Below are 17466 nucleotides of genomic sequence, written 5' to 3'. Positions count from 1 at the left end.
CGAGCCATGGCCCCAAAGGTCTTGCAGGAGCGGCGCTGGAAGTTGCCGGAGGTCCGGCATTTCTCTCACCTCCGCTCCGGGTCTAGGGGGCGTTCACAGGACCCCTCGCGAGACCGGAGCCGTCGCTCCCTGGGCTCTAAGTCTTCGCCTTGAGATTCCGGTAAGCGACGCCATAAAAAGAAGTCGAAGAAGCGTGTTCGCTCTCCGACGTCCCCCCGTTGCTCCCTGGAGGCGGATGAGGGGGACAGGGGCTCCACCCCTGCGGTTCCTCTGTAGCCAGAGAGTCCTGCGGCCTACCCACTATACTCGGGTACGTCGGCGACTCTCGAACAGATGCAAGAGTTTCTTGCTGCCATGGACCGCCTTTTTAGGGCCCGAGCTCCCGCCGGTGCGCCTTCGGGCCCCGCAGTCCTGTGCTCAGATCCTGTTGGCCCGGCAGCTCCGCCACCGGCGCCAGCCCCTGCGCCACAGTATCCTGCGCCGCTGGCTCCGGCGCCACAAGGTGCAGTGCCCCAGCTCTGGCCCCGACACCACCCTTTGCTCCGCCCCAGGTGCCGCACTGGGTGGCGTTTATCCCACCCCTGCCCCGGTTCCTGGACCACTTTGTTCCGACCTGGGATCCGAATTGGGATACGGCTCCGGCTTGTCCCCGGCTGGCGCAGTTTTCGGCACTTTTCCCGACACCGCTTGTCCATTCTCCTGCTCCGGCCCTGCTGCCGCGACCGGGTCCCTCTACACCGGAGCCGGACGAGGACTAGGATGAATCCGAGGACCCCCTTGCCCGGCAGTGTGACACTGAGCAAGATTGGGTGGACGACCTTGAAGATGTGGGCGAACTTGATGTGTCTTCTGACCCGGGGTCTGCCTCTCCTCCACCTACCATGGAGGAGGGTGCTTCCTACACCGTGGTGCTGCGTCGGGCTGCGGAGGCTCTCAATCTCGACCTCCATACGGTGGCCTTCAAACCCAACCTCCTTACGGAGGTGCTCCAGACGGCATCTGCGTCGTCGGAGTCGCTGCTCCCTTTCAATAAGGGCCCTCACCGAAGTCCTCTTGGGCACTTGGTTGCGTCCGGCCACGGGGGCGCCGGTGGATAAAAACATCGATAGGCATCATCGACGGCACCTGGAGATGCCGCCTTCTTGACCACTCACCCCACGCCTGAGAGCCCGGTCATTCAGGCCTCGACGTCGCAGAGTGCCTTGGCCACTGCTTCGCCGGATAAGGACTCTAAAAGGCTAGACCAATTTGGCAAGAGGTTGTTCTCCGCAGCCAGCTTGGGATTGCGGTCGGTCAACACCGCCTGCTTGTTAGGCCGTTACTCCCGCGCAGTGTGGGATTCTGTAACTCTGGTCTTGCCTCAATGTTCTGCGGAGGTCCAGGCTGTCCTTTCCCAAGCATTTGCGGAGGGTAAGGATGCGGCGAAGTTTGCCATCTGGTGTGGTTTGGACCCTGCTGATTCGTTGGGCAGGGCAATTTCTGCAACTGTAACATTGCGACGCCACTCCTGGTTGCGTTCCACGGGGTTCTCACCCGATGTCCAGAGCTCGCTCATGGACATGCCCTATGATGGCTCCGCCTCTTTGGCAATAAGGCTGAGAATGCCCTGGAGCCCTTTAAAGACTCTTGTGCCACAGCCAAGTCTTAGGGTCTTTCCACAAAGAACCCTGCCATGCCTGGGCTTCGATCCTTTTATGGCCAGGGCAGGGGCACCCAGGCACGCTCTTCCAGCAAGCCTGTGCAAAACCAGGCTCGGCCCGGCCGTGGATTCCGCAGGGGCGGGTCTGGTAACCAGCGCGCGGGTCAGTCCACTTCCACCCCTGCTACTTCCGCCTGTAAGCCTTCCTAATCCGAGCTTCGGGGAGCACCCCACGCCGGTGGGTGGCAGGATCCGTCACCACCACCGGCACAAACTTACATCAGACAAGTTGGTGCTGCAGATAATCAGCCACGGTTACGCACTCCCCTTTCTGTCCTCCCCTCCGGCCGTGCCACCTTGGTAACACCGCATGTCTGGGGATCATTTGACTCTTGTCCGTCAGGAAATCTCGGCCCTCCTAGCCAATGGGGCCATCAAGCGTGTTCCCGGTCAGGAAGTAGGGAGTGGTTGCTATTCCCACTACTTTCTGGTCCCCAAGAAGGACAAGGGGGGCCAGCGCCCCATCTCGAATCTCCGGGACGTCAATCGCTTCATCCGGAAGAAGTTCAAGATGCTGACTCTGGCTCAGGTCCTGGCTGCCCTGGACCCTGGAGACTGGATGGTGGCGTTGGACTTAAAGGACGCATATTTTCACATCCCCGTCGTGTCGGCGCTACCTGTGGTTCACGGTAGGCCAGGAGCATTTTCAGTTTGCCGTTCTCGCCCTTCGGCCTTTCCAGTACCCCTTGGGTGTTCACAAAGGTGATGGCGGTGGTCGCAGCTCATCTGCGCAGGTCAGGGGTGTCGGTCTTCCCCTACCTCGATGACTGGCTGTTGAAGGCGGGCTTGCCCCAGGCAGTCGTCACCCACCTCCAGACTTCGGCCGACCTCTTGCATTTGCTCGGGTTCTCCATCAGTGTGCCGAAGTCGCACCTGAGTCCCTCTCAGAAGCTCACCTTCATCGGAGCGGTTCTGAATTCGACGCTCTTCCGGGTTTATCCTCCCGAGCAGCGGATCCTGGATATTCAGGCTATGATTCTGCTCTTTCAGCCTCTATCCTGGGTTTCTGTTAGGCTGACCCTCCGGCTTCTGGGCCTGATGGCCTCCTGTATCCTCCTGGTGACACAAGCCAGGTCGCATATGGGGGCTCTGTAGTGGGACCTGAAGTTCCAGTGGGCACAACATCAGGACAACCTGTCCGATTGCGTCCGGATCTCGAGGGTGCTGCTCGACAGTTGCAGTGGTGGCTCACGAATCGCGATTGGGGTCAGTGGCAGATCCCTCTCCCTTCCTCAACCGGAGCACACAGTGGTGACGTATGCGTCCCTCCTGGGATGGGGAGGCCACATGGGAGAGGTGGAGATCAGAGGCCTCTGGTCTCCAGCGGAGTCCCGGCTCCATATCGACCCTCTGGAGCTGCGGGCAATCCGACTTGCACTGAAGGCATTCCTTCCCTCTGTCCGGGGAAGTGTAGTGCAGGTGTTCACGGACAACACCACCACCATGTGGTATTGCAACAAACAGGGCGGGGTGGGTTCGTGGACCCTATGTCAGGAGGCTCTCCGACTCTGGACATGGCTAGAACTTCAAGGCATTACCTTGGTGCTTCAACACCTGGCGATTCTCTGAACGGCAGGGCGGACGAACTCCGCCGCCGGTGCATGGTGGATCACAAATGGCATCTGAACTCGGACGTGGTGCAAGGCCTCTTTCTGACGTGGGGAGAGCCTTGGTTAGATCTATTCGCCACCGAAGAGAATGCGCAATGTCATCAGTTCTGTGCGTTGGAATTTCCAAGGCGGCACTCGCTCGGAGACGCTTATCGTCACGAGTGGAGCTGCGGTCTATTTTATGCCTTTCCGCCTATACCACTTCTGCCCGGAGTGCTGAAGAAGATCAGGCGCGACCAGGGCCAAGTCATTCTTGTGGCTCCGGACTGGGCTCGAAAAGTATGGTATCCCGAGCTACACAATATGAGCGTCGATCTGCCGATCCGTCTGCCTCTTTGTGAGGATCTTCTGTCGCAGCAGCAGGGGACGGTCATCCACCCAAACCTGTCCAGCCTCCACCTCCATGCATAGAGATTGAGCGGCGACAGTTGACACCTTTCGATCTTCCTCCCGAAGTCTGTCATGTCATTCTGGCAGCCAGACGTCCCTCCGCCAAAACGGTATACGCCTGCAGGTGGAACAGATTTGTGGCATGGTGCACAGCAAAGGCTGTGGATCCCCTTTCTGCCCCTCTTTCTGATGTTCTTCTGTTCCTTCTCTCTTTGGCCCAGCAGGGCTCTGCTCTGGGCACCATCAAAGGTTCTCTTTCGGCCATCTCCGCCTTTCTATGGCTCCCAGACCAGACTTCTATTTTTAAGTCCGCAGTTGTTAACCGTTTTCTTAAAGGCATTACACATACATTTCCACCCGTACCCTTCATAATGCCTCAGTGGGACTTAAATCTTTTCTTGACTTTTCTGATGTGCTCTCCCTTTGAGCCCCTTCATAACTGTCCCTTTCGTCTTCTCAAGTCGCAAGACAGCTTTCCTGGTTATCACCTCTGCCAGAAGAGTGAGTGAGCTCCAGGCCTTTTCTTCCAAACCTCCTTTCCTTTCTGTTCACCCGGACAAGGTGGTTTTAAGGACCTGTTCTTCTTTTCTGCCAAAGGTTGTCATTCCCTTCCACATCGGGCAGACCATCACTTTGCCCATCTTCTTTCCGCATCCTTCAAGGGAAAAGGAAAGGCTCCACCGTCTGGACCTAAAATGTGCGCTTGCATTCTATCTGCAGCATACACAGCAATTCCGGGTGGATGATCAGCTTTTTGTTGGCTACGTGGGTGCCAAGAAAGGTTGGGCTGTGCACAAACGTACCATCTCCCGGTGGGTCGTTCTGTGCATCAAGGCATGTTACTCCTTGGCCAAGAAGGAGCCTCCTGTGAGGCTGCGTGCCCATTCGACCAGGGCAACGGCAGCCACTACTGCCTTGGGACGCGGCGTTCCCTTGCAGGACATTTGTCAGGCAGCTACGTGGGCCTCGCTGCACATGTTTACCAAGCTCTACTGCCTTGACAGTCAGGTCCGGAGAGACAGCTTTTTTGGCTGTTCTGTGCTCCGTGACTTTTTGGTGTAATCTTGTTCGCAGACCCACCACCGGGGTTGGTATTGCTGGGGTATCTATTCTAAGGTAAGGAATCTATCACTAACGTGTCTCTTTAAGATGCAAAAGTTACTACTTGTGTTATGATATATCTGTAAGAGACATTAGTTAGTGATAGATTCCTTACCGCCCCACCCATCCTCCCCGTTCTGCGAACTGATTACTAGGGTCAAGGTCATCCTCTTTTAGGGTCCTAGTTTTATGCACCAATGGTTAGTATCTTTCATGGCTCTGCGTTTCGCCCGGAAAGTCATGTACAGAACTGACGTCCGTGCGCATGGGTGGCGCCTAAGTAGTCTCCGTGGCGTCATCCCAGCGCTTACGACGCCAGTGACTGACGCGGAGCCCCACAACGCCACCTACAGACGCGCAGGGGGACTGCTAAGCTAAAACTTTCCGGATCCAGTCTGACGCCTGGGTGATATTCTAAGGTAAGGAACCTATCACTAACTAATGTCTCTTACAGATATATCGTTACACAAGTAGTAACTTGTGCATTACTGCCACCATATACTGAGAGGTTTCAGACCTAGTTGGCAGAGTCCTCTTAAATATAAAGTAGACTTAATTTTCTTTTTACATTAAAATGTTTTTCTTACATGAAAGTAACATTAAAATAATGAATATTACACTACATTTGCAATATGCTTGTAGTCCTAATATTTTGAGTATGTGGCCTGCAAGACCAGTGCAGTCTGGTAGGCCAAGCACGCAAGATTACATTAGGTGCCCTCATCAAAAGACTTTATCTATCAATGTTTGTTAATCTACTGAGGTGAAGCACTGTGATTGATGTCCAGGCTTTGTGTATACCAATCTGTTTCACTCCACGCAGAGCCTGTAAGGACAGTGGCCTGACTTAATTCTTGTGGGCTTATTTTAGGGATTGGTTAGCCTCCCTGAAGAAGTGATGCCTTTTGACGCTGCCTCGGAGATTCCGGTAGAGGAGCAGCGGGCAGAGGCCATGGTGAGGATCCAGGATGGGCTCCTTTCCAATAGAGGAGCAGAGGCCTTGGCACTCCTCCGCATTGCCAGGTAATTGCATGTCAATTCTTCTTCAGCTAAAGAGGAGTGTGTCACAATTTTGTCTGCTTGTATTCTAATGTTTTTACTAAATTACGGTTAAATGTCTTCCTTGGATGCATACATTTTTGTAACCTTTAGTTGTCTAGACTTTTCCCTCTAGGTGCATAGTTAGAGGTGCCAAATGTGTTGAGAGATCTCTGAAAGTGCTCAGCTTTGAGCTTCTAAAACTTGGATATGAAACTTCTCGTGCCTATTGGCATTTGTAAGAAAGTGGCTCTGTATATACTGGACCAAAGTAAGGTACAGTGTGCACAGTCCACAATCCCCAGAGGGTTGGCAGAGGCTAAAGTTAGATATAACCTTACTCTCTAAAGTGGTAGCTTGGTCGAGCAGTAAGGCAGTATCAGAGAACAGTGTAAAGCATTTGTTGTACACACCCAGCCAGCAAATGGTCTCACACACTCAAGAACTGAACTCTAGGCCAATTGTTTGTATAGAAATATATAGTTGTTTTATTTTAGAACCAACAGTAGGTATCAAAATGTACTTTCTCAGAATGAGATACTTTAGTTAAATACTTTTCAAATAGGCAATAGACTTTTGAGTACAATAGCTACAGTTGTTACAATAGGCAACACAATTTCAAACACAATGTGACATTCCGCTCAATGGGAAGTTCTAGTTAAATGCAATTAGTTACTTTATAGATTACTTTTCTAACCACAGGACTGGATCCTAAATTCAGTCCTGGGACATCTCCTGTAAAAAATTGGGTAAAATCGTTTTGGTTACAGTTGTGATTTTTAAGGAATATTATTGTATTTTAAAAGTTGACACTTAAAAACTTTTTCACAAATGTTATCCTATGTGAGGAAATTCACTTAGCAGGTAAGTTGATTGATTGATTGATTTAGATTTATAGAGCGCATGGCTGCCCTGGAGCGTCCCAGCGCTGAAATTGACCTGAACATAGTGAACTAAAAAGGGACGGAATTAGGAAGTAGTAGGGAAGAGAAAGGTTTTGAGTGCTTTTCTGAATTTAAGGTGAACGGGTTCCATCCGGAGGTCTCTAGGAAGGGCGTTCCATTTGTTTGATGCATTCAGCGAGAACCGGCGGCCTCCCGTACGTGCCTTCCTCACTCTTGGGATGATGGCCAAATTTTCCCTATCTGAGCGGAGGGCCCTGGCCGACTTGTAGGGGCGAATCAGTCCTCTCAAGGCCGGGGGGCCTTTGCCCTGCAGAGTTTTGTGGGCGATGCAGAGTGACTTAAAAGTGATCCGCTCTTGGATAGGGAGCCAGTGAAGGGCTTTTAACAGTGGTTTGGCTGATGCCCGTCTCGGTGCCCCCATAAGCAACCTGGCTGCTGCATTCTGGGCTCGCTGGAGAGTATTAATAGTGGCCCGGGGAGCAGCGAGGAAGAGGGCATTGCCATAATCCAGTTTAGACAGAATAAAGCCCTGGATTAGCAGCTTTCTGGATTGAAAAGGAAGGAGGGGGAGAACCTTCCGGGCTGCTCGTAACAGACCGAAGCAGCCTCCTGCAACCTTCTGCGCATGGGTCTTGAAGGTTAGTTGGGGTTCGAACCAGATCCCCAAGCTCTTAATTTGCTCCTTGGGGGGAGGAAGGTCGCCCATACAGGGAGGCCACAGCTCAGGGGGCAGGGAGGTGAGTTGATTGCCTAAGAACATGATCTCTGTCTTAGTTCCATTCAATTTGAGTTTTGAGCTAGACATCCAGGAAGAAATGGCTGTGAGGCACTCCGGGAGGTCGGCCGGGCGGCCCCCTTGTTGTGACAGCGAGACGACGAGCTGAGTGTCGTCAGCATAGCTGATGGATTTAATCCCAAATGGGGCTACTACCTTCTCTAACGGGGCCATGTAGACATTAAACAGTGTGGGGCTGAGGGAGGAGCCCTGCGGCACCCCACACTGGAGGGGGGTGGAATTGGACATGGACCCATTTTCCCAAATCCTGAAGGATCGCTCTTCCAGGAAGGACTGCAGCCATCTAAGGGCTGATCCTGTAATGCCCAGCATGGACAGGCGATGGGCCAGAACTGCATGATCTACGGTATCGAATGCAGCGCTTAGATCCAGGAGGATCAGGGCAACCGATCCCCCTGAATCCAAGATGCATCTTACCTCTTCAGTCACCGCCAAGAGGGCGGTGTCTGTGCCCTGACCAGGGCGAAAGCCCGTTTGGGAGTCACTTAGGAGATGGTTAGACTCCAGGAACTCTGAGATCTGCCTATTCACCACTTTTTCGGCCACTTTGCTCAATCCAGGTAAAAGAGAGATTGGGCGGAAGTTGGCCAGATCGGAGGTGTCTAGTCCCGGTTTCTTAAGGAGCGTTTTGACTCTGGCCTGCTTCCAATTTGGGGGCACTATGCCCGTAGATAGTGACATATTAAGTAGCTCGGTGGCTGCAGGGGCGATGGTATTCATGATTTGTTTTAGGATGTGCATCGGGATTGGGTCAGAGGGAGAGCCACTTTTTATGTTGGATAAGATGTTACAGAAGTCTTCCCTGGAAATGCAGCTAAATGCCTCAAACTGAGGGCAGGAAGGGGCAGAGGAAGGAGCCTCGATGGACCCTGTAGCGGAGGATTGAGGGAGGCTGTCAAGGATTTTCCGTATTTTAGCATCGAAAAATTCAGCTAGCTGATTGCATTTTAATACAGGGTCGTTATGAACCAGAGTTGGAGCCGGGACTTTGAGGAGCTGGTTGACAATTTTAAATGTTTCTCTGGCAGAGTTGGCCGACAGTCTAATTTTTTCCTCAAAATAGACAGCTTTAGAATTTTGCCGTGCCAGTTTGTAGAGTCTAAGGGCGGCTTTATATGCGGTTTTGTTAGTGGGTGCCCAGTCTTTCCGCCACGCGCGCTCCGCTCTTTTACAATCTTTTCTAAGTTCTCTTAGTTCGGGCGAGAACCAGGGGGATTTAAAAATATTGCTCTTTTTAGTACTAGGTTTAAGGGGCAGAACCGAGTCCAAGGACTTAATAAGCCAGTCGTGAAAGTTTATATCTGCTTGTAGGACATCAGATTCTGCAGGAGGTGTCGATTGTTCTAGAGCCATTGTCAGGTTCTCTACTGATAGCCTTGGCCACGGCCTTTGGAGTATGCGGGGACAGGATGCCTTGGTTTTTTCAGTATGGAACTCCCAAGAGAAAGGTACTACGAAATGGTCTGACCATAGTAAGGGCAGTGGGGGTTTGGCTACGAGCTGGGGGATGTTGGAAAAGATCGGATCCAACAAATGGCCTTTGTTGTGGGTGACTTCCTTGCTTGCCAGCTCAAGGTCAAAGGAGTTAAGGTTGGTGATCAACTCCACAGCTAAGTTGTTCTTGGGGTCGTCGAAATGTAGATTCAAATCACCCAAGATCAGGAAATTAGGGGCCTAATGTTATAGTTACTTTTTCTTACTCAGTGTTTGATCTTGGATCCAGCACGTGTGCATCTCCTGTAAACAATTGAAAGAATGCGTTTAAGTCATACAGGCGATTCCAATGGAGGAAAATGGAGTTAACAGTAAATCACAATTATAATTACTTTTCAGGTTCAGTGCTGGGCTGAAAGATACAGCACAGTGTTCTCTCCTGATAACAGGTGAGTAAATCGGAATTCGTTGTTCGGCTGATTTTAGATGAATATTTTAAAGTTTAAAAACTCCACACTGGGTAAGTACTCTACTGGCAGAGTTAAGGTTCTGGGCATAGACTCAGGGGTCTCCCAGGGTCAGGTAGGTACAGTTATTATATTTATATATTATTTTTATTTTGTGTTTTATAGAGCGCAAACTTGACCCGTGAGGGTATCAGAGCGCTTTACACGGTATACATTGTTGAACAAACAAAAGGTTTAAAGTGCAGAAACAAACAAGGTCAACATGTATGGTTGTTGCTAGCTACACCCTCAGCGGCACAGGGACAGCCGGGTGCAGAGAGAGTAGGCCCAATGTTATCCTATGGAGGATAGGTGGCCTTCGGTTGGTGGCTGCTAGCAGGCAGGCCACGCGGCTGTGGGAGATGGGCTCCTGGTCACTTACTCGGGGCAAATGGGGAAGTAGATTAGGACAAAGGTTGCACTCCCAGGGGCACTCGGGCGGCTGGGTGCAGGGTGCTTTTGAGCCGTTGGGCGCTCAATGTTATTTAATGGGAGACTTGGAAGTTGAACAAAGGCTTCAGGCTCGGGGACACAGATTCTTCAGATGCGACCAACACTTTTGTTGGGATCTTGGAGGATAGGCAGGCACCCAGGAGTTGGGCACAGGGGGCCGTGGGGTGCCGGGTGCAGGGGTGTCTTTTGGTGTCGGGAAATCTTACCTTCAGCTGGTCGCGGTTGGAGGGGTCCCTTGTTGTGAGGCTGCAGGCGTAGTCCGCATCGTCGAGGAGGGTCTTTGGGCACTGGATTCTGGGTCACAGTCCCTGGGCGGATGTCCTCGTGGTCTTTGTCCACTCAGGCACAGGCCGGGCTCTGCGGGTGCAGGGTGATGGATTCGCGGCCCCTGGCTGGCACCAGGGGAGTTGCTGTTTGACCAGAACCACTGCTCATGGGACTCCCAGTCTTTTACATGAGCAAGGCAGGCATGTCCCCCAGGGCTTCCGAGGTTGCTGTCCGCAGGAGACGCCGGGGTTTACCAGGAGCCGGTTCAAGGATCAACAGCCCTGTAGGTTCTGGGGCCAAGTCAGTTGGTGTTGTCCTCTTGTTAGCTGCACGGCAGGTCTTCTTGTTTTTAGTTCTTCTTCTTGTTTTCAAATCAGGATCTGAGGAAGGAAGGTTCAGGGTGACCCTAAATACTAGATGTAGGGGTGTTACAGGTAGGGCAAGGACAGGGACCAATATGTCCCTGTCCTGGGGTTAGTACACCCCCTATCCTGCTCCTCTCCTGTGGGAGGGGGGCAGGGGCCTAGCTCTGATTGGGAAGGGCTCCCCATCCTCAAGATGGCGGTAGCCTGGAGTCGTGCTTCACCTCGCCTCTCCCACCTGAGGGGTGGAGTTGGCACAGACTGGTACACCCCCTGGCACACCCCCTTTCCTCACCTAGGGTTTCCCGCCTGTCCTCCCGCCAGAGTGGTGGTCAGAACCGGTGGGGGCCAGTTGCTGAGTACAGCAATTGGCCTGGGGAAGCTCACAAAAGGTGGCCTGCCTTTGAAGCTTCTCCTGCCCATCCTGGGGGAGGAGGCTTGGCACCTCGTCCCAGGATGTGCATTGTTGCAGGCCCAGGAGAGCGGATGGCTCTCGACCCAGGGGTCCAGCAACATGTCTGCTGTGTGGCAGCCTAGGCAGCCTCTCAGCCAGGACACTGGTAGTTGGTTAGGTTTCAGGGGGCATCTCTAAGATGCCCTCTGTAGTGCATTTTACATTAAATCCCACACTGGCATCAGTGTGAGTTTAATGTGCTGAGAAGTTTGATACCAAACTTCTCAGTCTTCAGTGTAGCCATTATGGTGCTGTGAAGTTCGTGATGACAACCTCCCAGCACCATATACTCTTAATGGCATCACTGCACTTACAGTGCCCAGAAATGGCCCGGGGTACTGTAGGGGCACAGGGCTCATGCACCTGTGCCCACACCACTGGCATAGTGCACCCAGCTAGAGGGGTGACTGAGGTATGCCAGGGTGTGTGCCATGTCGACTCTTTGCTTAGTTCTGCACCAAGACAGTCAGCCTGCAAAGGCAGTGTGTGTTTGTCAAGGTACAGGGCCTCTAAGGGTGGCACAATAAGTGCTGCAGCCTTTAGGGGCCTTCTCTGGTCACAGTGCCCTGGGTACCTAGGGCACCATTTACCAGGTGCTTACCTGTTGCCAGAGATGCCAATTGAGTTTAGGCTTTAGTACAGTTTTTAGGGAAGGAACACAGGCCCTGGGTACCTGATTGTCAGGGATCCAGCGCACACCAAGGAAAAGTCCATCAATTATCAGGCAAAAAGTGTGGGGGGGGGTTACTGCAACAGAAACCCACTTCCCTACAGCATTCAACACAGATTTTTAGTCGATGCTGCTGGCAACTGCTTTAATGTTTTTCTGTTCCTTAGAAGTATGCCTTTTAGATGCGCTCCACACAGCACCCAAATTGATTCTCTTTCCAGAAAACTAGGCAAGTTATGTAGCAGGGTAACAGTTCCTATTTCTAATGACAGGTACATCAGAATCGGAGGGTGATTTACTGGTACAATAGTGAAAATAGTGAACTGCTTCAGAATATAGCCATGCACTCTTTTGTCATACTTTGTTGGAATTGTGTATTGTGGACACACTCTTTTGCAGAGTAAAGAAATGGCTTGGATTTAATGGACACATTAGTCAGTTGTGGTTATGGAAGGGTAAAATCTACACACATTAAATAATGTTATATCTGAAAGAGACAAGTTAGTGATAGATTCCTTACCTTAGAATATTCCCCAGGAATCAGACTGGATCCGGAAAGTTTTTGCTTAGCAGTACCCCTGCGCGTCGTTAGGTGCCGTCGTGCGGCTCCACATCCATCACTGGCGTCGTAAGCGCTGGGATGACGTCACGGAGACTACTTGGGCGCCACCCATGCGCGCTGACGTCAGTTCTTTCTTTTTCCGTGCCAAAAGCGCAGATCCGGATTGAGCACGTACCTCGGTCATTTTTTCACTACTTTGAGACTTTTTTGTCTCCTTCTCTGTCTCCTGGTGCACGTAGGGATGCCCGGCTTTAAGTCTTGTGGGTCGTGCCGCCGTAATATGTCAGTGGCGGACCCCCATGATGTCTGCATCTACTGCCTGGAGACCGACCATGACGCCCGGGACTGTCGAGCCTCGGCCACAAAGGCCTTGCGGGAGCGGTTCGGGAAGTTGCTGGAGGTCCGGCACTTCTCTCACCGCCGCTCTGTGTCTAGGGGCCGTTTGCGGGACCGCTCGCAGGACCTGAGCCGTCGCTCCTCAGACTCTAAGTCTTCACCTTCAGATTCCGGTAAGCAACGCCATAAAATGAAGTCGAAGAAGCGTGTTCGCTCTCCGACATCCCCCTGTCGCTCCTCGGAGGCGGACAGGGGTGACAGGGGCTTTGCACCTGCAGCTTCTTCGGAGCCTGGGAGTCCTGCGGCCTACCCGCCATTCCCGGGTCCGTTGGCAAATCCCAAACAGATGCAAGAGTTTCTTGCTGCCATGGACCGCCTTTTTAGGCCTCGGGCTCCCTTCCGGCGCCCCTGCAGGCCCCACGGGACCCGCGGTCCCGTGTCCAGATCCTGTTGGCCCGGCGGAACTGCCTCCGGCACCAGCCCCGGAGCCACTGGATCCAGCGCCCTCGGCTCTGGCGCCACAAGGTGCAGCGCCGCTGGCTCCGACCCCGGTGGTGCCCTTGACTCCGGCCCCGGTGGTGCCCTTGACTCCGGCCCCGGTGGTGCCCTTGACTCCGGCCCCGGTGGTGCCCTTGACTCCGGCCCCGGTGGTGCCCTTGACTCTGGACCCAGCGCCGCCCCTGGCTCCGCCCCAGGTGCCGCACTCGGTACTGTTTATCCCACCCCTGCCCCGGTTCTCGGACTATTTCATTCGACCTGAAATATGCATTGGGATGCGGCTCCGGCTTGGACCCGGCTGGCGCCGTTCATTGCGCTGCTCCCGGCGCTGCATGCCCCCTCTCCAGCTCCGACCCTGCCGCCGTGACCGGCTCCTTCTACTCCGGAGCCGGATGAGGACTGGGATGGCTCCGAGGACCCCCTTGCGCGGCAGTGTGACTCTGAGCAGGATTGGGTGGATGACCTACAAGATGCGGGTGAACTTGATGTGTCTTCTGACCCGGGGTTTGCCTCCCCTCCGCCTACTATGGAAGAGGGCGCTTCCTACACTATGGTACTGCGTCGGGCTGCAGAGGCTCTCCATCTTGACCTCCCTACGGTGGCCCTTAAGACGAACCTCCTTACGGATGTGTTCCAGACTGTGTCTCCGTCATCGGAGCCGCTGCTCCCTTTCAGTGAGGTCTTACCCAAGTCCTTTTGGGCACTTCGTTGCGGCATGCCTCTGGGGCACCGGTGGATAAAACGTCGCTAGGTGTCATCGCCCGGCGCCTGGTGATCCTGCCTCCTTGACCGCTCACCCTGCCTGAGACCCTGGTCATTCAGGCCTCGACGTCGCAGAGTGCCTTTCCCACTGCTCCGCCGGAGAAAGACTCTAAGAAGCTGGACCGATATGGCAAGAAAATGTTCTCCTCGGCCAGCTAGGGGTTGTGGTTGGGTAATACTGCCTGTTAATGGGCCGTTACTCCCACGCAGTGTGGGATTCGGTAGCAGAGGTCCTGCCTCAGTGCTCTGAGGAGGTCCAGGCTGTCCTTTCCCAAGCGATTGCGGAAGGCATGGATGCGGCAAAGTTTGCCATCAGGTGTGGTCTGGACACTGCTGATTCCGTGGGCATGGCAATTTCCACGACTGTGGCATTGCGGCGCCATGCCTGGTTGCGGTCTACCGGGTTCTTGCCTGATGTCCAGGGCTCGCTCATGGACATGCCCTTTGATGGCTCCCGCCTCTTTGGCGACAAGGCTGACCGTGCCCAGGAGCGCTTTAAAAACTTGCATGCCACGGCCAAGTCTTTGGGCCTTTCTACGAAGAGCCCTGCCACGCCTGGGTTTCGTTCCTTACGTGGCCAGGGTAAAAGCACCCAAGCACTCTCCTCCACGAACCCTGTGCAGGACCAGCCTCAGCCCGGCCGTGGATTCCGCAGGGGCGGGTCTGGTAACCAGCCTGCGGGTCAGTCCACTTCCACCCCTGCTGCTTCCGCCTCTAAGCCTTCCTAATCCGAGCTTCGGGGAGCACCCCACGCTGGTGGGTGGCAGGATCAGTCACTACCCCCACCACTGGCACGAAATCACATCGGACAAGTGAGTGCTGCAGATAATCTGTCAAGGTTATTCGCTCCCCTTTCTGTCCTCCCCTCCAGCCATGCCACCTTGGTACCACCTCATTTTGGGGGATCATTTGGCTCTTCTCCGTCAGGAAGTCATGGCCCTCCTAGTCAAGGGGGCCGTCGAGTGCGTTCTGGATCAGGGGGTAGGGAGTGGTTGTTATTCCCACTGCTTTCCAGTCCAAGGGAGGCTTGCGCCCCATCTCGGACCTTCGGGATGTCAATCGCTTCCTTCGGAAAGGAGAAGTTCAAGATGCTCACTCTGGCTCAGGTCCTGGCTGCCCTGGAGACTGGATGGTAGCATTGGACTTGCAGGACGCATATTTTCATATCCCCGTCCTACCGGCCCACCGGTGTTACCTGCGGTACATGGTAGGCCAAGAGCATTTTCAGTTTGCCGTGCTCCCCTTCGGCCTTACCAGTGCCCCTCGGGTGTTCACGAAGGTGATGGCGGTGGTCGCAGCTCTTCTGCGCAGGTTGGGGGTGTCAGTCTTCCCCTACCTCAACGACTGGCTGTTGTTGCACACATCCAGACTACGGCCGACCTCCTGCATTTGCTGGGGTTCTCCGTCAATGTGCCGAAGTCGCACCTGAGTCCCTCTGAGAGGCTCCCCTTCATCAGAGCGGTTCTGGATTCAAAGCCGTTTTGGGTTTATCCTCCCGAGCAGGGAGTACGGGATATTCGGGCTATGATTCCGCTCTTTAAGCCTCTATCCCGGGTTTCAGTCAGGTTGACCCTCTGGCTTCTGGGCCTGATGGCCTCCTGCATCCTGCTGGTGACACATGCCAGATGGCATATGCGGGCTCTGCAGTGGGACCTGAAGTTCCAGTGGGCACAGCATCAGGGCAACCTGTCCGATCACGTCCGGATCTCGGAGGGCGCTGCACGACCGTTGCAGTGGTGGCTCACGAATCGCGATTGGGTCAGTGGCGGATCCCTCTCCCTTCCCCAACTGGAGCACACAGTGGTGACGTATGCGTCCCTCATGGGATGGGGAGGCCACATGGGAGAGGTGGAGATCAGAGACCTCTGGTCTCAGGCAGAGTGCCGGCTCCATATCAACCTTCTGGAGCTGCGGGTATCCGACTTGCACTGAAGGCATTCCTTCCCTCTGTCCGGGGAAGTGTAGCGCTGGTGTTCTGGGACAACACCACCGCCATATGGTTTTGGAGCAAACAGAGCGGAGTGGCATCCTGGACCCTATGTAAGGAGGCTCTGGGCATGGCTGGAACATCAAGGCATTACCTTGGTGGTTGAACACCTGGCAGGTTCTATGAACGCCAGGGCGGACAAACTCAGCCGCCGGTGCATGGTGCATCACGAATGGCGTCTAAACTCGAACGTGGTTCAACGTCTCTTTCTGCAGTGGGGAGAGCCTTGGTTAGATCTATTCGCCACCGAAGAGAACGCTCAATGTCATCAGTTCTGCGTGCTGTAATTTCCAAGTCGGCACTCGCTCGGAGATGCTTTTCGTCGCGAGTGGAGTTGCGGTCTGTTGTACGCCTTTCCGCCTATACCACTTCTGCCCAGAGTGCTCAAGAAGATAAAGCGCGACCGGGCCCAAGTCATTGTTGTGGCTCCGGACTGGACTAGAAAAGTATGGTATCCCGAGCAACTCAGTATGAGCATCGATCGCCCAGTCCGTCTGCCTTCTCGGGAGGATCTTCTGTCGCAACAGCAGGGACGGTCCTCCACCGGAACCTGTCCAGCCTCCACCTCCATGCGTGCAGATTGAGCGGCGACAGTTGACACCTTTCGATCTTCCTCCCGAAGTCTGTGATGTCATTCTGGCAGCCAGGCGTCTCTCCACCAAAATGGTATATGCCTGCAGGTGGAACAGATTTGTGGCATGGTGCACAGCAAAGGCTGTGGATCCCCTTTCTGCCCCTCTTTCTGAGGTTCTTCTGTTCCTTCTCTCTTTGGCCCAGCAGGGCTCTGCTCTGGGCACTATCAAAGGTTATCTTTCGGCCATCTCCGCCTTTCTACGGCTTCCAGATCAGCCTTTTCTTTTTAGGTCCCCGGTTGTTAACCGTTTCCTTGTAGGCATTACGCATACGTTTCCACCCGTGCCCTTTATAAGTGCCTCCGTGGAACTTGAATCTTGTCTTGACTTTTCTGATGTGCGCTCCCTTTGAGCCCCTTCATAACTGTCCCTTACGTCTTCTCACTCTGAAGACTGCCTTCCTGGTTGCTATCACCTCTGCCAGAAGAGTGAGCTCCAGGCCATTTCTTCCAAACCTCCTTTCCTTTCTGGTCATCAGAACAAGGTGGTTTTAAGTACCCGTCCTTCTTTTCTGCCAAAGGTTGTCACGCCCTTCCACATTGAACAGATCATCACTTTGCCCACCTTCTTTCCGCCTCCGCATCCTTCAAGGGAAGAGGAGAGGCTCCACCGTCTAGACCCAAAATGTTCGCTCACATTCTATCTGCAGTGGACACAGCAGTACCTGGTGGATGATCCGCTTTTTGTTGTTATGTGGGTGCCAAAAAAGGTTGAACGGTGCACAAACGGACCATCTCCCGGTGGATCGTTCTGTGCAACAAAGCATGTTACTCCTTGGCCTGCTGCAAGCTTGTGTGGTAGAGATCCAAGGCAGGAGAACCTTTCTATTTAATACAGATCATGAGTGAGCAAGTCATCCAGTACCACAGGACTGCCCTCCCCTTACAACCAAGTGCTTCCCTTTTGAAAGGTACAAGTGTTTTCACCTGGAGGTACCCTGGCTGAACGGGCAGCAAGAGGCCCTGGAATAGGGATTTGGTCTTGTTACCGTTACAAATATGCTT

The 17466-nt window shown here is 53.7% G+C and overlaps 1 protein-coding gene across 3 annotated transcripts in view; it reads left to right on the top strand.

Moving 5' to 3' along the window:
* The window catches only part of TIMELESS (timeless circadian regulator), a 327088-nt gene that overhangs the window by 103140 nt on the left and 206482 nt on the right, over positions 1 to 17466 (top strand). For all 3 annotated transcript variants that reach the window (XM_078689100.1, XM_078689101.1, XM_078689102.1), the window contains exon 14: positions 5672 to 5823. In XM_078689100.1, the coding sequence (XP_078545226.1) occupies positions 5672 to 5823 (152 nt within the window). The remainder of the gene's footprint in view (positions 1 to 5671; positions 5824 to 17466) is intronic.

This window comes from Lissotriton helveticus, chromosome 1_1 (assembly GCF_964261635.1).
Source record: "Lissotriton helveticus chromosome 1_1, aLisHel1.1, whole genome shotgun sequence".
Classification (NCBI taxonomy): domain Eukaryota; kingdom Metazoa; phylum Chordata; class Amphibia; order Caudata; family Salamandridae; genus Lissotriton; species Lissotriton helveticus.
Note: the sequence above shows the minus strand (reverse complement) of the source record. Positions and strands in the feature narration are given on the sequence as shown.